Source organism: Thunnus albacares, chromosome 17 (assembly GCF_914725855.1).
Source record: "Thunnus albacares chromosome 17, fThuAlb1.1, whole genome shotgun sequence".
NCBI classification, from domain to species: Eukaryota; Metazoa; Chordata; class Actinopteri; order Scombriformes; family Scombridae; genus Thunnus; species Thunnus albacares.
This window is the reverse complement of record NC_058122.1, coordinates 5,620,785-5,644,905: the sequence shown is the minus strand read 5'-3', so window position 1 is coordinate 5,644,905 and position 24,121 is coordinate 5,620,785. Positions and strand designations below refer to the sequence as shown.

Sequence of the window (24,121 nt, the reverse complement as noted above, 5' to 3'; positions counted from 1 at the left end):
AACTAGGTCCACCTTCTCCAAGGGTAGGGGATGCTGGTAGGCCATGGAAGTGGGAACATGTAGCCGTCACTGGACTGAACCTCTTCCTCCTCCAGCCGTCTCTAAATATTAGGACAGTTAGCAGGAGTAGGGTAGTAACAATGCACATACATAAACATTTGCAAAGGCACAAAGACACACGGTGAACAGTAAATCAAGTTCCCCCTCTTGTTTCTTGTTCAACATATTTTATGTTTATTTATTAATGCTGACAGACAGGTATCGGATCAGACAAACATGGTGGCATCAACTGAAGAACAGAACCAGTCAGAGAAGGGAATCTGTTTCAGACCCTCGAGACACACTCAGAGGTCTGCTTGATACACAGTCAGATTGTCCTGCTCACACTGTTTGGCACCGCTCCATCACAGCTGGTCCATGGCCATTCATCTAGCATACCACATGACACTGCGCTCTCATTTCATCAGTGTATTTGAGGAAGTCAAGCCAAGGATTAATATTATTATAAAAAAGAACAATTTCTCCAAAATGCCATGAAATTTGGGTGCTGGAGCATGATAAAACAATGTAAAATTCCAACAAAAAAGCATTTTAAAAACTACCGAATTTTTCCTGTAGTGCTATTCTTCACATTTTTTAACCTTTTCCCATTTTTTTTAGTTTCTTAATGAAATGAAATGTTGCTGCATTACGTGAGCACAAGCCTATACTTGGACTATACAGGCTCTATCTGTAAAGTGTTTAAAGACTGGTTACCAGTGGTTATGGGACAGAATATGCCAGTTGTCCAATTAATTTTCAACCCTGAGCATCGAAAAGGATCGTGTCAAAGGTCAAAAAGATTAAATGGGCTTTTCACTGTAAACTTGGTTTTAGACTTCAGGTCCAACTGGTAAAAGGTGGGTGTACTCTCCCCTCTCAACTACTATTATCCTTAACCCTTAAGCAAGGCACTAAACCCACTCACCTGCTCCAGCAAAGCTGCTCAGTGGCCACCAGTGGGAAAATGATGGCTCAGAATGTGATGCAGGGGAAAAAGCCAAGTTTAATAAATATTTAAAATATGAAGAGTAATGACAGAACACTTGGAAGGTGTCATGGAGAAAGGCATCGGTCCATCTACAATCTGTAACGAGTTAAATGCTTTAGTGCTACAATCCATCAGTTTCCCAACATGGCAGCTTGTCTGTAATCACTGGCAAAGACTCTTTAAACACTTGTAACAATGCTCTTACTTTGTATTTTAATGCAGGCATGAGCGATGGGCAGACATGATGGGTGACAACTGTGACAGTCAGCTAAAGCTAGCAGACATCTGAAGGCTTTGTAAAGGCAAAAGCAGCATGTTAACTCATAAGAACAAGTCATAACAAGGCAAAGTGATCACTTACGGTGTTTAGATTTTAAACCCAATGTGACCAGGACTTGATTTTGTGATAAACCAGCGATTTGTACAGCTCACATTGGTTTGACATAGAGATGAAACTGTAATAAAAATACCAAAGAAATAAAAAAAAATACTCAAGTGAGTTGTTTATGGCTAATTTTTTTTTTCTTTAAAAATGCTTTCCATCTTGAGGACCCTTGTTCCCATCCAATAAGACTACAATGTAAACATACTACATTTTTTGAACAAATACTTGGTGTCTTTAAAAAGTGTTGTTCTGCCAGATTAAAATCTTACATGAAAAGATCGACCTCATTCTGAAAGTTCAGAGTTGCTCCGCATTATCCAATTCATTATATCATGATATCTATATCTCAGTCTATCCTTGAAACAGTTGTTGTGTTTGTGACTACAGTAAATACTTCTCTAACTGTTCTTTAATTGGGCAACTTGGCTCCCATTCATCATTTAAAATTTGAATCTCTTTGAATACATATCTAATACATACTAATCCCTGTAGGTCAGAGGTCAAGGTCTGGAGCTGGTATGGATTTAGACACTTCAGGGTGTGAAGTAAACTGTCAGGCTAAGCCTGAAGGAAGCGCAGAACAACCTTTGAGAGCAAATACCTCATTAAATAACACACTGAACAAGGATCAGCTGCTGGGTATACATGATTCTACCTAGCATTTTGTAAGTTTGAAAGTGCAACATTTGATTGTAATTTTTATGACAAGCAGAACTACTTCACATATTTGTGATTTGTGAAAAGTATTTTGTGTTTGCAGGATGATATTAAAACAAAACATTTTCAATATTATAATATTAACAAGACTACAGCCATGCTAGCAGCTCAGTGAGGCTGTACTTTGGTACAGTGGTTCTTTGAGCTAAATGCTAACACCAGTATGCTAACATGCTTACGACAACACTGCTAACATGCTGATGTTTAGCAGGTTTAAAGTTGACTTCGTCAACCTTCTTAGCTTACTGGTCTGTACTGTTTTTTCCAGCAGGGTAGTGTGTTAGCATGCTAGCATGAGCTAATTAGCATATATACAAATTACAGCTACGGTTGTTTGCTTACAAACCACGGTATTGGACAAATCTAAATTTGCACCAGATGACGACTCTAGATGAAAGGTTAAGAGGATTACTAAAGTCATTACGATACATCATCTGGGGACCATGAATATCTGTACAAAATGTCATGGCAAGCCATCCAATAGTTGTTGAGATATTTCAGTCTAGACCAAAGCAGTGGACCAACTGACAGACCAACACTGCTATTCATAGAGCAATGCTGCTACCATGGCTAAAAAATAAAACATTGTCTTATGCACAGCAAAACATGATTTTGTTTATGTGAAAATTTGATGCTCAACAACTCTAACCTGCATTCAAAACAGACCTTTTAACTTCAAGACCATAAAGCGCCAGGTAGGAGAAGTTGATTTTGGCCGTTCTGAGCTTGTCTATGACTTACAACAGGGAAAAATAAGAACAGTAGCCTAATTACTCTTTCCTGATTCATATTCTCAATTAATGCAACCTAATCAGAGCTTGCCAGCAAGCTTTAATATCTCTATAAACGCATACATGAACTCACAATAATCACCATGGTGAATGACAACACTTGAGCAGCAAAAGTACATTTGCCCATTCAATACTTTGTATAAGTTACTTCTGTCTTACTGAGCACCATTTTGCCATCCACATGCAAATACTAACCTCATATTTGGAACATCAAATTGCCATCATCACCACTGGATCACAACTGTATTGTATAAACATGAAGACTACTGTAACCACAGTGTCACGGGTTCAGTCCCAACAGCCAATTTGTCCATTCCCTTTTCACATTTTCTTAAGTGTTCTTAAGCAAAATGCTAGCACAAATCCACTAGTATGATGTGCTGAATGGCTTTATCATTACCATTTTCACAGACAAATTAAGATAATTCTTCATTAGCCAATAGGAGAACTCTTAAGGATAACTTCCCATCTCTGATAGAATACATTTTCAAGATCTGGAAAAAGAACACACCCAAAGAGCACTTATTATTTGACTAAAAATTGATGCAACTTTATCTAAATTTGCAAATGTATCTGTTTGAAAGACATTTTAAAAAATGATCATTTCTTTGTTGGCTGAACCTGATGCACCTCTAGTGGTTCTTGAGATCCAGAAAATTATCTGACCTTTAATGACCACAGCAAAACTTTTGTATTCAACCCATATTTTGACTGTCAGGCATGTATCACTAACTTAGGTTCCTTTTCTAAAGTCATAATACTGGCACTGGGACCTTCTACTCTTCTTCTACTAAGATGTGGAGTGTGTTTACATGCACACATTTTTCTGAATAACACTGCAGCTCATATCCACAGTACGGTCTAGTTACGCAAACATTTCTTAAGAGGCAAAACCATCCTGCTACGTTAGCTTAAAAAGGCTATACTAGCTAGCTAGAAAAGACAAATACTGATTGAAATATTAATAAAAACATTGATAAAAATGATACTTTGTTAAAATGTAATTGGCAATGACTGACTTATTCTTTCATTCATAACATTTGCATTTCACACTTTTAGAAATCAGCAGGCTAAATTAGTATACATGGATAACTACAGGTAAGTATGTCCAGTCAAGCCTAGCTGATAACTTTGCAGGCCAACATGGAAGCAAAGAAAGGCCATTATAATTAGAATTTTATAAGCAACAGAATACCTCATTTTGAAATGTAATCAATAATGAACACTTAATGTTAAATAGTTTTTTGATTAAATACTACTGAATTTATAGCTTTGCTGTAAACTTGATTTCAAGTTGTTTTTTTTCTTCTTAAAGGTTCACAAATTAAGACATGTCCAATATTAAAAAGCCTTTTTGAGTTGTTCAGATTCAGTTAGTCAAATTCTGATATAAGACTTCAAATTTGGTCAAAAAATGAAGTTGCTTAATTTGACTGGTTACATTCAGACAGCAAATTCAAGATGAATACCCGGGCAACCGAGAATAATCAATCAAGCCTGAAAAAATTGATCAGAATTCTAAATGTGGTTTTCAAATATTTCATTCAGTTAATTCGGTGGTTGGTTTCACAATTAAGTAACAGTTGCTCATAAAAAATTTAATTATTATGGCCTTTCTTTACTCCCACAGGCCAATATTAGCTGGTAAATAACAGGAAACTGTGGTACAGAAATATGTTCGAGGTCATTTAGAAACAGTGTTGCCATTAAATCGTTTGTCCAGCAGAGAGCACTGGTCACAAATCTTAAATAACCAAATTTAAATGTATTTATTAGAAATAAGTTATGTTAATAAGTTATGTATTTATGGAAATATACTGTTAGCAGATTTTTTAAACTCTCTAATATGCATATCTATCTCAAAAATTTAATATTGTAATTTTTTGTTCTGTAGCTCCACCCACTGATGTTTTCCTCAACCAGTGAGATTATTTCTAAAGTAGCTCTGCCTCCAAGAAACGATTGAACAACTGACACTACAAAATCCTGTTGTACATATCCTGTTGTACATACCTGTTGTAGCTGGAATTAACTGACTGCACTCAGTTCAGTGAGAGAAAGTGGAAGCTGTAGAATACAGTTATATTCAGCTAGCATATTCAGTTTTTTGTGATTCTGGATGAGATCATATTTCTATTATGTTTCCCTGCACCAACTCAAGAATATAGTACATGGCTATCCTGAATAACAGGATATTGGTGTGCATGTCAACACACAGATAGTACAACACCAACAAATATACACAATTAGAAGCTCTATAAGCACATATTAGACTATTAACACCCTGTTCGCCATTGATGTTGATAGAAAAAGAGATGAAACAGACTGAATCTGGACAAGTGAACCACTCAATCCTCCACAGTAAGACGTCGCCATTCACTCATTACACTGCCTTATTCTCAGCCACCTGACCCACTCAATTGCTTAAGCCACTGAAATACTTTTAAATAGACGTATAGAATATATACAAACGGTATGCCACCACGGTTCAAACCGGAAATGCACATTTCTGCCTGATTCCTTCCATTGCTCACAGAGAGTTAGGCTAGAAAAGAAACCAAAGGCTGGGTATTATTTCACAGTTTTTGTCACTAATCAGAAATTTGTCTGCCATCTTGTTTGATAGTTTTTATTACGTAACTATCAGGGAGGCCCTTTTCTTAACAAAGTAGTTTTTGTTGTTACGTGTTACTACCAAGTTTCCATTTCAGAATTTGTGTTGAGTCTTGAGAAAGAAAATGAGGTGGCCACTTCTCCTTGTAGTTTTGTCCTCTCCATAAGAATCCAGTTCCAAAAAGAAGATGGTTCAGCAACCACCTTGTTAAAAAGTAGTATAACGACAATCAAATGACCTTTGTCCTTCGTTTGCTCAGTTTTTCCTCGGCATTTATGCCCTCTGTCACTCCATAAAGCACTTTGTGATGAGCCTGTTTGTTAAAAGCGCTTTTTAAAATAATTTTGAATTGATAATAGACTCCCGGTAAGATACAGTTGATGAGATGAGGACAAGCGATCATCCATAAATAAAGTACAGGATCTCAAATGTGGTTTCCATGTTGATTGCCAAGCCGGTTGCCAGGAAGACACACTAGGAGGATTCTGGGTATTACAGAGGGTGCATTCTGGGATTGATTATTGACTGACGGAGCTCTAAGCCACTGGCAGATGTCAGATGAGAGGTTGCTTCTTTCCCCTGTATGTCACACTCCTTTTCCTCTCTTTTATAATTGTCATCCTTGTTATTCTCCCCACCCCCCGCCCCACCCGCTACCCGTCCGTGCAGTAAATGGTTGATTGGAGTAAAATACAGCCCCGGTCAGAATGAAGGCAGAGCTCCACCTCTTCCAGTCACAGACAGGAGGTAGGAAGTAGCAGCATTCTAGGAGGGTTTGGGGGTTTTCAGGGCATCCACTTTGGTCTCCAAGTCTGTAATCTGTGGAAACATAGTGGAGGATAACTAAATACATTTTACTTTACAAAACAAGTAAGTAAAATTCTAATCTACCCAATCTAGTCACGACTCATGCCATTTTTTTGTTCTCAAAATATAAGAAACATCTTTTCTTTTCTTTTTTAATCAAAAGTTTGAATGTCATAACATCAGGACTTTTTTCACAGAATATCAGGACCATACTATTATAGGATTTATTGTTTCCACTGTCAGATCCCTCTAGGGGTAATGACGACAATACTAAACTTTATTTATACAGCATCTTTCAAAACAGAGTCAAGAAGTGACAATGAAGGAAATGGCATTGCATATAGAAGCATAGAGACTGAAATTGGATAAAATATACAACATGCTGGTGCTGTTAATAAAAGGCTTTAAAAAAAGTTACTTATTCTGCAAGTCTCAGATCATCAGACAGGGAGCCCCAGAGCTAAGGGACCTGAATGCAGTCACCTTTTTTAGTCTTGAGGTGAAAGCTGACCAATAATAATAATAATAAATTTATCATTGCACTTCTATAACATTTTCTGCCTTACAATAGACCAACGACTACTAAAAAAGATTTGTATGAAAAGGCAGTCTGTTTGATTAAAACCAGTTTAAGGCAGTTTCTCTGATGACAACCAATTTCTCAAGATGGTCTGACAAAACTGCAAATGTGAAAATACAAATACTAACAGTTCAAAATAAGCTGTTTTCTCATATAAGCTCCAGAAAAGGTCTCAAGGTCTCAACAGTTGCGAAGACACTGTCTGTGTCAGACGCATTCTCACCTACTGGAAATACTCCATTTTGTTTAGGCGAGGGGTGGTGCCTGGGTAGAGTATGCAGGAGGCAGTACATGACACAAGAACTACCCTGTGAATTCTCCAGACAATGACCTGCTGTATTCACACATGGGCTCAATCGGACATTACACAGACTTCGTACTAGAGAGCTGGCAGGGTAAAGTCCATTTAATGTCCGGTCCAATTCGAACACTTGCATTCTCACATGCAGCTCCTCCGGGTAATATCTAGATAAATTCAGGGTTGCAGTGCGTGTGTGAACGGGACTATAGGAAAACACAAATTGCGTTTTCTGGAGGAAGAGCTGACGCACTGACACAGAATTCTTCACTTGAGTCTAGCGTGGTTAAGGCAAGTATTTTTCTTTACCTTTTCCTGCAGGTTGTCTGTCTCCTCTTTGTGTGTTGCCTCGCTCTCCTCTTGTGCTCGGCGCTGAGCTGTCTCCTTCTTTAGGTACTCGATCTCCCTGCAACACACATACACATACACATTAAAGTTGTATAGTTACTCCTTCCTTTAAACATTTATTTTGTCCCTCCTTCCTTACTTATGCTGGTATTCTTTGATCAGTCTCTTGGCTTTGCTGTATTTCCTCTCTAGCGTTTGGTACTGAGCCTGGGTTTCCTTCAGGTGTTCGTCCACAGCCTGAAAGCACACACACACACACACACACACACACACACACACACACACACACACACACACACACACACACACACACACACACACACACAGTCAGTGAATGAGTTTTATACTAGAATACTAGTTTTGGGGAGATTATAAGCCCATTAGTTGATTGAGCTATTAATAATGAGAAAAGAATACTCCATCCATTCATGTCTGATTGTCGCCTCCTTGCCTAGAATGTTGTTTATTCTCTAAAATCAAATTTACCTTACACAGGGACTGTGCCTCCATCCAGTATCCCTCCAGTTTCTCCATCCTCTCTTTACTGTCCCGGATGTTTTGCTCCAACTGAGCACGCTCCATCCGCCAACGCAACTTATCCTGCTCCGCGTGAGCCAGCTGGAGGTGAGGGGGGCAGTGTGGGAGAGAGGATGTGGTATGTGGGAAGTAGAACGAACGTTAAGTCATTGCTCAGCCAGCAAAAGAACTGATGCTATGCTGGCATACATTTTCCTCTGCAGTATAACCTGGATACTGTAGTTTATTTAATTTCTGCATGTTAAAAAGAGAATGAAAGTTAAATGGACTCACCTTCCTCTTTAGCAGCTGGATCTCCGCCTGGGTTACTGCATGTTTAATCTGAAGCTACAAACAGACAGAGTATGGAAACAAAATATAGTTTTAAATACTGCTTTATTTTACAGATTAAAGCCGATGAAGAAGTCTGGCTTTTGTGTGTTTTGGTTTAAGTATGTAATGACAGGCAGAAGATGGAGCCTAATGTAACAACATTACGTTTTCTGCTGGTTGAGTGTGATTTATTCTAGAGCCGAAAACACAAAAGCCTGATAAAATTGAATATATCTTGAATATATCTATTAAGGTTTCAAGTGATCGAAATCACATATACCTCCTTGAATTTGTGGGTCAGCTTCTCGGGGTCCAGCTCCACAGGAGACAACATGTCCTGGTTCTCCGCCAGGTCAAAAACCTCAATGGAGTTTGGAAATACAGGACTCATCTCCTCCTCCTCGTCTGTTGCATATTCACCTGTCTGCAGGTAAACAGAAAGATTGTGTTTGTATGCTGGGGGAGTGGAGGTGGGTTAAAGGAATAGTTCAACATATTAATATTAAGTTAATATTAAAATACGCCAATCGCTTTCTTGCTGAGAATTAGATGTTCAGATTGATACCGCTCTCATGACTGTACGCTAAATATGAAGCTACCACCAGTAGCCGGTTAGCTTACCTTAGCACAAAGACTGGTGGAAACAGCTAGCCTGACTCTGTCCAAAGATAACAATATCCGCCTAGCAACATCTCTAAAGCTCACTACAACACATTACATCTTGTTTGTTTTATCTGTACAAAAACAGAAGTGTAAAAACAATACGTTGCAGTTTTCAGGGGGAAGTTTGCACCGCTTAGCGAGCTTTAGAGGTGCTGGTAGGTGGATTTATTACTTTCAGACAGAGCCAGGCTATCTCTTTCCCCGTTTCCGGTCTTTGTGCTTAGCTAAACTAACCAGCTGCTGGCTAGCTGTTTTCCCCGTATCTTGTCAAAAATGTCAAACTTTTCCTTTAAAATGTGACTTGCAGATCAGAGTGATGCCAAACAAAGCTCAGACTCTCAGTTCCAGTCCTTTTTTTCTTGATAAGTTGCTATATAATTTCATTTGGAGGAGTATGTGTCATATAAAATGATATAAATGGCAGCTAGCTGGGAGCAAACCACATACTGTAAGTATGAAATTACAAATTAAGTGAAAGAAACAAGCTCTTGCTGGCAGTCTGACAGTTCTGGCTCAATGCTCTGAAATTGAATGCAGCCACTGCCTGTAACTGTCTTCCACTGAGAGGATTCACACAATCGATAACAGTCTGCTAATCATTTGTCTTCTTCTCTTCTTCTACATTACAAAGGGAAATTAGCTTCACATTAACACAGGTCTGCAATGTCTTTCCAGGTTAACAGCAAGTTTATTGCCAACAAAAATGCATTAACTAAAATGTAGCATTGCACTTCATATCTCTCTTTGATGTAATGGTCATCTTCAGCTCTGGTTACACTTTTCTATTCTGACACTGAGGCATGCTTTCTGGCATGTATTATCAGACTACATCAAACCAGAGTGCATGCTGCTGTCTGCATTAATATCCAGAATGTTTGGCTCTTCTGGTCTGCCACACAGAAATATAATGAGCCACAAGTTCAGGAAATGTCCCCCTGAGACAATCCCTTATAATATCTGATGATGTCAGAGTTATATCAAGGGTTATTTGAGCTTGGGTTTGAAAACTACACATTTTTAATGGAAAGCCTGCATTTCAAGGTAGGGTCTGGAATTTGAAAGAGGTATGTATTTACCAGGCAAGATGGTCAACAAAAAAACGTAAAAGTCAGGATATGTCGGCCTCTGCTGCACTAAAGTTGACCATTCTTTTCTTATTGTGTGTCTCACAAGTCCCTCAACTTTATAGAAGTGCAATCCTTAATCACTAACCTACATCTGATTCAAATCCAAAATCAGTTGCTCATTTTTATTCACTAAATTCACCAACTTCATTATCTGGTTAAATTGAGATTCTTGAGCTTGATAATCTTATGTAGTTTGGGGAATTCCTATCATGAACTCTTTTGGCAAATTCTGTGGAAAAGCTCAGGAAGTGTGTGTGATCTGGTGAATCATCTAGATTCATTGGTGGTGAAAATCCCCATTTGGATGAGTAATGAGCAGTGCCATAGCCAGGATTTTAGAACTACTGAGGTACCAATTCCAAGTGCCCCTATAAGAAATTATTGACGAGCCACCAACCAAACTCTGAAATATTGTTTAGTGTTTAAGAAAAAAACTAATCTTTGAACTGCTTGATCAGATTTTCTGTCAATTTTATCTCACCACATTATGGTCTTGTGCCAGAAATATAATTCTGGTGGAAAATTACTTTGATTGTAATTTGAAATATTTAGATTATTGCCTAAAACAGTCACGTTTAGTCTGAAAATGATTAGAATTAGCCTTAAAAACACAACATGTGAAATATGTAACTGTAGAATATAAACTATTCCTTATGTCACCAGAAACCCCTAAATTTCCAGATATAGTACTGAGGACATGATCTTTGTGTCTTCAGTGGTATCTATCACCCTGGTGATGAGGAATGACGGCAACTTTCAGTCATGAATTTAATCACACTGAGACAGACTGACTGTCTACTTATTCTGTAATTACAGGGAGCATTTACATTGAGTCTATGAACCAAGGGTCCCCTGGAATAATTCAATACATTTTCAATGGGTAAATGTAATTTGCTTTTATGACACAATACACTAGCAATTTCAGTGGTTACTGTTGTGGTACCTAACTGTCTGTTACCCTCTCAGACCACAAGGTGGAGAAGCTGGACTGAGTGTAAAACTACAGGCCACGTGGTGGCACACAGACCGACATTTTGTCACACACACTCTCTCACACACTCTCACACACACACACACACACACACACACACACACACACACACACACACACACACACACACACACACACACACGGCCTAACCGAAACCCTAACCATAACCAATTCATGCCCAACCCAAACTTTAACCTAACCTCAATTCACTGGTCCCAACAAGGTCAATGTTTATACCAGAAACGGTGCCCATGAGGTAACAAAAACGTGCACACACACACACACACACACACACACACACACAGTGTCACCCTTCCATCTCCTACTTCTCTCTTAATCTGCTCATCTCGCTCTTGTTGACTCTCTCTCTAAATCCTCCCTCTTTTGATTTTCTGCAGCTAACAAAGGCTCTCAGCCTGTGTGCAGTGCTACATGTTCATGGAACAGCAACATGAGCTGAAGATGTTCTGAGTTAATAAATGCAGCATTAGAAAACCGGCTTCATTAAAGGGAAACTTCAGTTCAACCTGTACCTTATTTTCCAATCTTTTTGTGTCAAAGTGACTAACGGGGATAACAATGTTTGAAATTGGTCCATTATTGAGCGAGAACGCTGCAGCCGGCAGCCGCAAAACACTCTGCAGTGTAATCCTTCGGGGCAATTGCACACCGTTAGCGTACGTGCTTGTTTTTTCCACTGACAGGCTCAGATTGTTATTTTAAGTGTCTAACAACATTATGGAAAGGCCCATACAGAGAAGTAAAATGTTTTTCTTGCGAAATCTTGTTGCCGAAAGAAGACGGTGGAAATGTGAGTGACAGTAGGAAAGAGGAGTGCCGGGACGAGTTTGCTGTGTTGGAGAACAGAAAGCATAGTTTCATGTTATCTAAAAGATTTTCAAGGTCATGGCTGACTATTTAGCTGACTGGCTGATCTTCCTGCAACAACTCAACTTCCAGACACTTAGAATAACAATCTGAGCAGTGGCAAAAACAAGCAGTTTTAGTGGATGTACATTGATGGGGAGCTATTGCCTCAAAGGATTACATTGCAGCCCGTTTCCCGGCTGCCAGCTGAAGCGCTCTTGTTCAATACTGGATCGATTCCAAAAATTGTTGTCCCCATTAGTCACTTTGACACAAAATTATGGGAAAATGGGGTCAACGTTAAAAAAGTTCCCCTTTAAGGCACAAAAGTGTTGCAGAGTGAAGGATGGACACTTCTAGTCACTCTGCCATTCTTATGTATTTTTGTGTATACTGTGTAGTTAGTCTTGTTGCATGTACCTCTTCATCATCATCCATGTACTGTTTGTATCTCTGCTCCATCATCTCTCTCTGCCATCTCTCCTGTTCCAGAGTCTGCTGGATCAGCTGAGCCACTTCGCTCTGCTCCCCCGGCTTCTCACGGCCAATCACAAACCTGGAAAACATTCAACACGCACCGATAATAAATCTGAAAATAGTCAAATTCAAACACACACACACACACAGCAACTGCAAACCTGAAAACACATCACACACACAAATTGAAAACACTCAAAATGCACCCAAAGGCAAACCAGAAAAATTCACACCATATCAAGTGCAAACCTGAAAACATAAAATGCACCCATCACAAACCTGAGAATTTCAGCACATACCAACCAAAAACCTGAAAAATAGGCAATTTATATCACAAATCTGCAATAAATATCCTGGAATTAAGAAGGACAGCAAGAGTGTGTGTGTGCGTGTGTGTGTGTCTGTGTGTGTGTGTGTGACAGACCTGACGGTGCCGGTGGTGTTTCGGAGGACAGAGGCAGCAAAGCTCTGAGTGACGCCAACCAGGCTGGTCCCATCAACTTCTACTATCAGATCATTCACCTGGATCCTACACACATACACAGACAAAGAATTTACTGTATGTGTGAAAATAAGACAAACAAGAATGTTTGACAAAGGCAGATGTAAAGCATTATACAGGCATCATTTCATAGAAACTATTAGACTATTTAGATAGTTCAACATTTTGGAGGGTTCATTTATTTGTTTTCTTTCATGACAAACAACAGTGTATCCCTCTGCTCAGCACTAACGTCCAAAATCTCTGATCTCTTATGTATAAGCATAGTGGTATGGAGCCTAGCAACCTCACAGTAATGACATGACTTCGGGAAGCTGTGCACACTGTGCCTGGGTGTTGTTGTTCAGCATACATCACATGCTTTTTACTGGAACTGTACTTTTTTTATTTTCATATATTTCTCTGGGCAGCCTTCTGCTTTCAACTGTCTCGGCTGCAGAAAGACTCTAAAAGGACCCAATAGTGTTTTTTTTTTTTTAATGCTCAGTGATCAAACGTCATAGGAATTAATGGGGCACCATCTTGGAACGCTGCATCCAATTGTTTTTCTTAATACATCCATGGCACTTGTGGGCCAGAAGTGGTCTAAAGGTTAGAAAAGCGAGCCTGTGACTGGAGGGTCATCGGTTCAGTCCCTAGACCGGCAGAATAAATCGGGGTAGGGAAGGTGAAGAGGCAGTGCTTTTCTCTCCCTCATTACCACCACTGAGGTGTCCTCAAGCAAGGCTCTTAACCCCAACTGCTCCAGTGGAGCTGCTCAGTGACCGGCAGACTGAGGTTGTACTGGGCAGCTTCCAGATGTGAATGTGTAACTGTGTGAATGTGTTCCTGAAAAAGAGAGCAATGCTCTCAGAGAAACTCCCCTGAATGAATAAAGGTTAAAAAACAAATAAACTTGTAGCCCAGCTGGTACTAACTTACATTACCAATAACTTCAGTTGGCTCCATCCTGCAGATTTTAGCTGTCCCTTAGGAGTTTCCCCTGCCTCCAGGTAGTCAGTTCTTCTGAATAACTTGAGTTCATACTTAATACCAATCTTCTCATCTCACTCTCGACAAGAAAACAAATGAGAGTGTTTTCCAAAATGTTGAACTATTCCCTTAGCATACATTTTGTTTTTCAGTCAGATCTTGAGCCTGGTTGGTAGATTTCAACACATCATTAACTAACAGACAAAAGAGCTCCTCTTGTGAAACAGAATTTGTGAGACACAGGGGGAGACAGGCATAAAGCAGTCCCTCAAGGATTTCACTGAGTTTTTTTGTGATTATTGCAGCCAAATGCTTGATTTTCCAGCGGCTTTTCTCAAAAATTGCAATACAATTTGCAATGTTTTATTTGCAGTAAAACTGTGGGAACTGGGAAAAATGGCACGCAAAGGAAAATAATGCATTTTTTTAAAAAACTACTACAAATGAAGACTCACAGTGATCACATTTTTTGATAGAAAGCATACTGCATATCACAGAAACAACTATATTTCAGTCCTAATTTTAAAATGTATTTTCTGAACATGAGAAGCATGAGCTCAAAGTTATATAAAAAAAATACTGTAGCTGAGTTCCATTTATAAGCCTTTATCAAATAAACTTTCACCTCAACATTAGCACCAAGTCAATAATCCCATCAAAATAAATACAATAGCATAAAAATATAGTTTCATTTCCAAAGTGCCCATTTTTATGTTTGAGGTAGATTATATCCATCTTTGCTGTCTGAACAACACATTAACTTGTGTTCTTCTGACTATCTTAATGCAAACCTCATTTGGGAACATTTGGGAATTGTTTTGTATGGTCTATGGCATCATTTTTGTTGGCAGGTAAGATTTGTCCATCTTCCACCTGAATGCGCTGCGAAGACGCAAGTTAACACACCTAATGTGACAATTGGTCTAAATCCTAAGTGGTCTGTTGACTTGGCCATTTCATGCAGAAAATTTGCTGTAATTTAGCAAAATTTCAAACAATTGCAAATATTGTAGAGATTTCTTGAATTTGCGTTAATTATTGAGATTGCAAAATCGCAGTTTCCTGGAGACACTGATAACGGACAGGTACAGACTGGTGGACAGGGTACCTGCCGTCTCTCTGAGCAGCTCCATTCTCGGTGACCGTCTTAACGAAGATCCCCAGTTTCTCCAGACCCATATCAGCTCCTGCACCCATACCTATGATGCTGATACCCAGACCATCACTGTCTGAGAGACAGAAAAACAACCATATAATGTAAACATTGAAAATGAAAATATTGATGTGTATCTTACTGAATTGTACACTTATTATTTATGACATTAATTATGCAAACATCTATATCTATTTTTTGTTCTTACAATCACATATCGTTGTACAGATGATGCATCAGCAAAATACATTGTATATAATTTATATTACCACTTAGTGCGTTGATATGTATTAGTTTCAGTGTATGCATAATGTTACGTCAAACGTGTTGTGACAGTCAAACCAATAAAAACATGTTAATCCATATTCAATGCTTTAGAAATGAAACAGTCATTCATTATAGCTATTATGCTGTGTTGAGAGCAGCTGTCATGGATGGTTGTTGGTTCAAATCCATTACCTCCAGAATTACTGACCGCTAATTAGGCTAATCTGCGCTAAATTTAATCCCATAAGGGGATAATGGAGTTGTTAGCAGACAGACAGTGTATGTGTCCGCTACCAGCACCCTGTCAGCTATTGTGTGAACATGTGCGAGTGTGTGTGTGTGGTTACATAAGAGGCTTGACTGAGTGACTCTCAATGATTGGAAAGATGTGTGTGTACCTTTCTCCAGCTCGACAGGAAATAGGTCCAGTTTCTCCACTCTCTTCTCCAGCTCATACTCGGCTGAGGCTGCCATTGGGTCGACATCATCGTTACGCCGATCGTAGTCTTCATTAGAGTAGGTGGTGAAGACCTACACACAGGACAAAGGTTAAAGGTCAGAAGGCCTTCTTTTTTAGCTGCATGTGATTTAGCTCTTTTAATAAGCTGTTATAAATACAAAAAAGTGCTTCTCTACATTTGTGAAACAGCGGCACCATGAAGTTTCCCTGAGGAACACCCTTATAAAGGCCTCAGAAACCCTGTGCTCGGGGACATCTAATTTGACTTTGGTTAATATTGAGTTGTTGATAGCATCTAACTTAAAACCCAAACACAGACATGTATTTCACAACACAAATGTGGAGATGTGGTAGAAACACCTCTGAGTATAATGAAATTCATTTCAACAACAGCACACCTACAAAATGAGAGTTGAATCAGCACCTCTCTATAATAATTTCAACAAGAACTGAAGAATATAACCTTCATGAAGGAAGAATTTACTGCAGAGCTGCTACTAAACTGCATTAGTTTGAGCGAGCTGTAACTAGTTTTCTGAACTTTGTTTAGTTTGGTTTTCTGAACTTATGTCATAAGCTTAGTTACCACACCAGATTTTTATTACTTACAGATTTTTTTTCATTCCATGTTTGAAATATTAGAAGTGAATATGAAAATAATTTAGTAATATCCATATCTTATTATTTGTTTATTCAAAGTAACACAAAATGATTTTTGTGGCCACTTAGTGGCAGTGGAACATCCCACAAGATTATAATTTACACATCCAGTGGACAGAGAGAAACATAAGCATATAGCACTTTGTCTGTCTGCTGTTTTGGTGCTGGACAAGTAGTGTACAGTGGGTTTATCAGAGCTTCTTTCCTTAAAACAGCAGTCTGTAGCTGCTGGAAATGAGGCTGATGAGAACATTGAGACTGAACCAAAACAGTAGAGTTTAAAAAGGGCCATAAAACCAAAACAATGAGCTGAAAGATGCTAAAAATCTCCATAGAGCTGAGTGGAACGGTAAAGTCAGTTGATGATTCTCTGTGAGTTTTTCACTACCTTTCACATTACACATAGTCATTTGAGACATTGTTGATGTAAAATTATTGATTAGTGCAGCTTTAATGTTTCCCACCTTTCTATTCTGCAGCCATGAGGTTTATAAGTATATAAAAGAATGAATCAGAACGAATACCTGTATACATCCTCTTTATGTGTGCATTCAATTCTCTTCTATTTTATTTCCTTGTGAAAATCCACCTAACAATGCCACAGTTACACAAACATCCTTTGTTTTTAACTGATGTAGTTTATCATTAGCATACATGTCCTCGTCAACCGGTGAGTGACCTGTAATTAACCAGCTCTGGGAGTGCTCCTACGCCAGCACTGTCAGTGCGGCAACACGTCTCTCGATGTATTTTCCCATCTCTTCTCCTGCTCTCTATCACACCCCTCCCCCCTTCCTAAAAGGTCAGCAGCATCTGTCTCCCCGGTGACCATCTCTGTGATCACGTGGCTTCGTTTCTATGGCAACCACAGGCTTTCCCAGCGTGAGTTTGGCACTGGCACTGACTTGCTCTCTCGCTTACTCTCTCTCTCTGTCCCTGTCTGGCAGATATGCTAATGTGTGTGTATTAAAGATATACAGAGAGAAATAGAACCGAAGGCCTTTATGTGTAGGAGGTGCTTGTTACAGTGTTATTTACATCCCTCTGAATATAGAAGACCAAGATACACACACAGACAAACACACACACATATTCTGACACAAACAGGTCAGAGGGCGTGATTGTTAAACTGTTTCCTGTTGTCACGTTTCCTTCCTGTTGAGTAACTTTAAAGCTGTGTGTTGGTGTGTGTGTGTGTGCATGAGGCTTCAGAGTGTTCCCTGTAGACATCATGAACACACACTCTACTTTTCTACAGAAATACCAACATAACAAAACACATAAAAACAACAGCCAAGGTGGAACAACAATATAAATATCAGGAACAATGGAAATGACCAAATAATTAACCAATACAGCACTGAGCTGGTGAAACGCACTCTTTAAACTGAGTTGCTCCATGCTGTTTGGCTAATCTCTCAGATTACCCCTTGAAACAAATATGAAGCTGTAGCCTAGTTTAGATGCATATGATCATGACATAATGTCAACCAAAATATAAGAAAAAGTAGGTTTCTGCAGGACAATGCCTGATTGATAATGTTTTTATAGCTTACCAAAGCCACAAAGAAATATATGCACATCCCAATATTGTATCAGGCGTGTTGCCAAGAAGGCACAATCAAAGGTGTCCACACGATATATTGATGCTCCTAAAAATATTTATTGAGCACAGCTTTGAGATTAAAGGGGATTTAGTCAAAACTCAAGCGACAGAGGCCGACATATCCTGATTTTTACTCCCTAGTTTGAGCAAGCTCCAAAAATGATGCATCCTACAAATCCCATAATGTAAATTGATATTCCATCAGACCAACCAGCCTGGTAAAGGCAAACATCTTTCAAACTCCACACTTCCAGTTTGTAACACACTTGCTTTCTGTTATAGATTTGTAGTCTCCACACCCACTCTGAGATAACCCTCATGACATCACTATGACATCATCATGATTATCTTCTCAAACTTGACAAAGTACAACTGTTTTCACAGCTGAGGTAGCACTCAACAAGACTAGTAAATTGATATTGATATGTCAAATCAGTGGAGTGCCCCTTCAACATAGGTCATCAATTATGTCAATGTGTACACATTAAATGATATAATATCATTATAACATTAATAATCAAAAGGTATCTGGTACATATTAATCAGTAGGATGCAATCAAATATACCAATCATTAGAATGCAATAAATTTGAATACAGTGATCCATCTCAGTCAGAAAAATATTACTCACTACATTAGTCAATGTGGCACTGAATTCTCCTTATTATGTTTTATAACTCCCTCTCTACCTCCTTGTAGCTACAAGAAGCACAATTTCTTTCCTGCTACAGTTTAGTTTCCATTTGGTTGCCATTTCAGCCAGTTTCCCATTATTTCATCCATATTTATATATCTGCATATATATATATGCATTAGATTGTTGTTAAATTCACATGTTAACTGAGTAAAATTAATCTTTTTTAAAGAATGAACAATACAGCTAATGTAGGACTAATACTTGGCTCTGATTCGGTGTTCCTGCTCTGTGCATGCATATGATTAATCATATGATCACTTGAGAGTTTCTCTTAAAAAGGACGGTTTCATAATTTTTCAAGTCTGTCTTAAGACAATAGTCAGGTGCCCAAATAAACACTGACACATGTTTTTCCTGCTGTAATCATTCCTCCTGTTCATACTGACCATTAGAAGATCCCTTCATAATGCACTTACAATGGAAGTGATGGGGGACAAAATCCACAGTCCTCCCTCTGTACAAAAATATATTTAAAAGTTTATCTGAAGCTAATATGAATCTTTTCCAAATGAGTCAAATCAAGTAGATATGTTTCAACGTCACAGTCGTTTTAGTGCCAATGTCCCTCTATTTGTTATTATACTTCCACCACAGCTCAACAGGGAAACACTGTCCGAAGAAACACAAAGAGGGAATTTGATGCTACAAAGACATTGAAAGCACATTTGAAGGAGATCTTTTAATAGCCAGTATGAACAGGAAATATGATTACAGCGAGGAAAACCTCTTTCAGTGTTCATATGGACACCTGACTGTTGTTTTAAGACAGACTTGAAAAATTGTGAACCTGACCTTTAAAGGTTGCTCTTACACTTCATGGCAAGTAGTAGTAAGTCACTTGATCATTGCTTATTGCTCCATAGCTGGCACTCTGAAGTGTAATTCTTAGACATTTGATAAATACAGGTCTTGTGATCACACAAGAAACAGCAGACTGGAGGATGTGCATAAAGTAGAGAATATCTGCAGCACTCATTATTCAGCATTGGCATGGCAATGGCTAACAATAAATAGTGTACTAATTGACCAGGGTCAAAAATAACATTTTTTAACTAAGCAACAGTCCAGAATATAAATAAAATGAAATAAAACTGAGAAAAGTACTTTCCTAGCTAAGTTGCATACAGGTTCAGGTCCAGTCAATTGCAACAATAACACCCATTTTAGTTTTGTGGTGTTAATGGGCTTCGCTCATGTGATGCTCTGGAACAAATCCTGCCAAAGCTTGACACAGACTGTCCCTGAGTTCACAAACCCCCCGGCAGAGCCCGATTCACTCAACATGAACACATATTACAAGAAACATTCAAAATCACATCAAACTAAATGCATTTGAGATGGAACAAGAAAATGATTGTTGCTTGATAAATGACTGAACAGTTAATTGATTATAAAATGGTTATCAGTTAATTTTCAGTCACTTGATTAATCAATTCATCATGTCTGCACTTAAAACAATGAGATCTGTGTTCAAATTGAGCTTCACTTGTCCCCAAATGCACTTTACAGAATAAATAAGACTATTTATTGATTCAAGTGTACAAGAAAAGGGCATTAATGACCATTCACAAACAGTTATACAGTAAATCACACAGGGTAGCTCTGTCTCAACCCTTTGTATCCTACGTTACCTAAGATGCCTGGGTAGAACCAAATACAGGGCTACAACAACATTACTGCTTTTGACTGACAACACCACCTTTTGAACAACAGCCTCTGGATAACCTGATCAATCACCACGTACTACTGCACGGCCACAGACAAGTCTGGATGAGCCTTCAACATCAGGCTCTGCTCGTGTGGTTCTTGGTTTGTTGCCACAGGTTGTGTTTTGACCGAAGGTCACGTTAAATTACAACCCATCAAACATACCAAACAAATTCCAGGACATCACATCGATTGTTGGAATGTGGGACAAAGAGTCTAAATGTTGTCCGATAAAATGTAATCAGGACGCCTGGCCACACAGGCTCTCAGGGTAGCCTGTAACTATTCCAATGGCTGAATAGATTTTAGCATCTGGTATGACACCATGAGGTCCTACAGGATTTAAAGAAACAGTTCGACATTTTGGGAAATGTGCTTACTTGCTTTTTTGCGAAAATTAGATACGATCAATACCACTTTCATCTTGGTTCAATATGAAACTAGAGCCGACAGCTGGCTAGCTTAGCTTAGCATATTAGCATAACATGAAAACTTATTAGTGTCATTCTGCCAGGCTAAGACACTTTGGTTTTTGTATGGCTTACTGTAGATAGTCTTTATGCTAAGCTAAGCTAATTAGCTGCCGGCTATAGCCACATATTCACTGTACAGAGAGTGGAATTAATCTTCTTGAGTAACTCCTGGTAAGAGAGTATTTCCTACAATGTTGAATTATTCCCTACATAGAGCTGTAGGCTAATTCACCTTTGCCAACAAGCAAGATGGGCGACTTTACTTTCCTCAACAATAACAGCAACATAGCTACATCATGCTTGGTCAACAATTACTAAAGAAACAGTAAACAAACTAACTACATGAAATAAACCTTATGAAGCACAAAATAATACACTGCTCTCATCACTTGCTGCTAATCCAAATAAGCCGAGTAGTGAATTAGCCTGAGACACTCCAACCAGCTATATGTCAGACAGGATCAAGATTGGGCAATGACGCTTCTAGAGCCTCTTGTCTCTCAGGCTTTACTGGCACGAAACACAACAGTACAGAGTGGAAACAAAAGAGCTACATGTGCTAGGCTACTTTAGTTCTGGTTTGCAGCTGAATAGCTTATTTTAGCATAAAAATGGAGGGAAACAGCAAGCCTGGCTCTGTCAAAAGGCAAAAAAAACTTTACACTTCGGTTTTTATACAGATTAAACAAATGAGATATGACTTGTTAATTTGTGAGCTTTAGAAGTGTTGGTTGGGGCATTTTGTTACCTTTAGAAAGTCAGACTAGCAGTTTCCCTGCTTCCAGCTACATATTGACCCTACAGAAGTGAGATTGGTATCAATCTTCTCACCCAACTCTTGCCAAGAAAGAGAATGAACATATTTCCCAAAATGTCAAACTATTCCTTTAAATAAATTCTGATTTTTTTAGATTTTCATCATGCTAACATTTAATAACGTGTAGAGCTCGAACGATTAATGGATTAGTCAACTGACAACAAAATAATCGACCACTATTTGGAGATCGATTAAAGTAAACACGTGTGCAGTGAGGACAGATATGCAGCCTTATCTCCACCTAAGTCTGTCAGCTAAGAAGTGTGTTTGTGTTCTCCTGCAGGTCTGCCTGTGTCAGCGTGTTTTTACAGCCATGCTGTGCTCACTAAGATTTGTATTTCGTCAACGGCTTAGTCAGTTCGGAGTCAGGTCACAGTGGTCAGGTAATCTGTAACTGTGCATCGTCTATGTGGAGCCAAACGTCTAAAATATATCTCAATTTTGGCACTTCTTTGCTTCATAATGACATTTTCATTTTAGTAAATTCCACTGTTAAGTAAAGTAGAGGTACGGTATGTCAGCAATCAACAGTCTCAACAGATAAAGGCTGAACTGGCTTGAAGTTTGTTGTGCACATCCTTGTGGACCCCCTGGGATGCAGAAGCTTGTCATCTTTGTGCTGATACCTCACTATGGCTCTGTCACCAATTTGTGCAGATTTTGAATTTGAGCCTGTTTGTCAAATGGACCAAAAAATAATGATTTATATTGTGTGCAACAAAAGGTAAAATATGCCTCTGAAAATATTTGAAAACACTTGTAGTCGCACATATGAGCATGTCACAAACAGACATGAACACCGTTTTATGTGACGTTCTGACAGATGGATGACAAGAAAATGCAGGTTGAGTCATATCTGTGGGAGACAAGTCTTTGGGCGTTGGCACTCTACTGGCTTATAATTTGGCTGTGCTGAAGCTCAACATTGACCCAGGGAGCAGCTGGCAGAGGAAACCTTCTCACTGCTCATCTGTGGGCACTGATGGGATTTGAAGTCCAGGTCACAGGTCTTCAAGTGAAGACAGAACTTGATGGGTCATTTTAAAAAGTTGAATTTGGGGCGTCACGGTGGCCTGGTGGTCTAAGACGCATACCACATGACAGAAACGTCTCCGGTTTGATTCTGGTTAAATGTTACATTGCCGACTCCCATAAAAATGTCTTTCACTTTCTTCAGATGCAGAAATCGTCCTAGCAGTGCTGATAAGGATTATGATTATTCCACAAATTAAATCTCAAGGGAAGCCCAAAGCTTATCTATTGAATTGGGAGAGGTAATGTGTGGTCTAATATCTGCTATCTAAACTCAATCACTTTCTGATAATTTGTTCGCTCTGGGTGCATCAGGTGCAAAAATGTCCAATCTATTAAAAGCACACAAAATCCTAGCATTGTGAGAGAGTGACCAGCAAGTGAACCATGAAGTGCTTAAAACAAATAAATAAGAGCCACCAGATTTAATCAATTTGAATTAGTGATATGACAGCGAGCATCAGTGAGCAATGTGGGCAGAGCTCTTTCAGGGTGCATTATTTTAATGACTTTTTGAAGGTGAGGGTGGTCTCTAAGGTTTGCTTTTGGTTGAAAACAATATTTTAGAGTTTGTTCATACTGGAGATGAACAGAAGCCAAAACCCCTCCAAACAGATCTATAATGACAGTCAAAAAGACACACGCCAGGTGTTTTTTTCCGTCCAAACAAAGCTCTGTGATTCTTATCAACTAGCTTCCTCTGTGTGTGTTTGTGTGTGTGTACCAGTGTATGTTTTCAACTAAAAGCAAACACACCCAGCCACATTCCAGCTGCTTTTAACAGACTTACAGAGGTAACCTTGTATGCAGCTCAGCACAGATAAATCCAGTGTGTGGGTGTGTGTGTGTGTGTGTGTGTGTGTGTGTGTGAATTAAAGTGAGATGCAGGACAACCTCGCTACATTTTCTACACCCTGTGATTAACCATTTATAAGCATTATATTGCCTTCATGTGCTTTGGCCAAAGTACATCATCCAGAACTTCAAAAATCAGCTGCTTAACAGTGCTGAAACCACATTTCTGTTGGAAGATCAAATGAGGAGGAAAAATGCTGAAATGACGTTGTGCGGAGGCAGGTTGGAGACTTGCTGAGTATTGGAGAAGGTTTTGAGCTCTCCTGGCTGACTTCTACATGATGAAGTAACTCATGTATCAGAACAACAATTACCAACCAGCTATGAAATTGAGTAACAACACCCGACATGTCCGGACAACAAGTCTCTTGACTGGC

At 38.9% G+C, this 24,121-nt stretch overlaps 1 protein-coding gene across 2 annotated transcripts in view; it reads right to left on the bottom strand.

The window, feature by feature from the left end:
• Nucleotides 1-2,405: 2,405 nt before the first annotated feature.
• Nucleotides 2,406-24,121, bottom strand: part of LOC122967024 (neurabin-2-like) — a 36,691-nt gene continuing 14,975 nt past the window's right edge. For both annotated transcript variants that reach the window (XM_044331389.1, XM_044331390.1), the window contains exons 6-15: nucleotides 15,837-15,969; nucleotides 15,127-15,247; nucleotides 12,969-13,073; nucleotides 12,488-12,623; nucleotides 8,700-8,843; nucleotides 8,381-8,434; nucleotides 8,057-8,188; nucleotides 7,710-7,807; nucleotides 7,532-7,628; nucleotides 2,406-6,356 (exon numbers count right to left, since the gene is read on the bottom strand). In XM_044331389.1, the coding sequence (XP_044187324.1) occupies nucleotides 6,303-6,356; nucleotides 7,532-7,628; nucleotides 7,710-7,807; nucleotides 8,057-8,188; nucleotides 8,381-8,434; nucleotides 8,700-8,843; nucleotides 12,488-12,623; nucleotides 12,969-13,073; nucleotides 15,127-15,247; nucleotides 15,837-15,969 (1,074 nt within the window). In that variant the 3' untranslated portion in view covers nucleotides 2,406-6,302. The remainder of the gene's footprint in view (nucleotides 6,357-7,531; nucleotides 7,629-7,709; nucleotides 7,808-8,056; nucleotides 8,189-8,380; nucleotides 8,435-8,699; nucleotides 8,844-12,487; nucleotides 12,624-12,968; nucleotides 13,074-15,126; nucleotides 15,248-15,836; nucleotides 15,970-24,121) is intronic.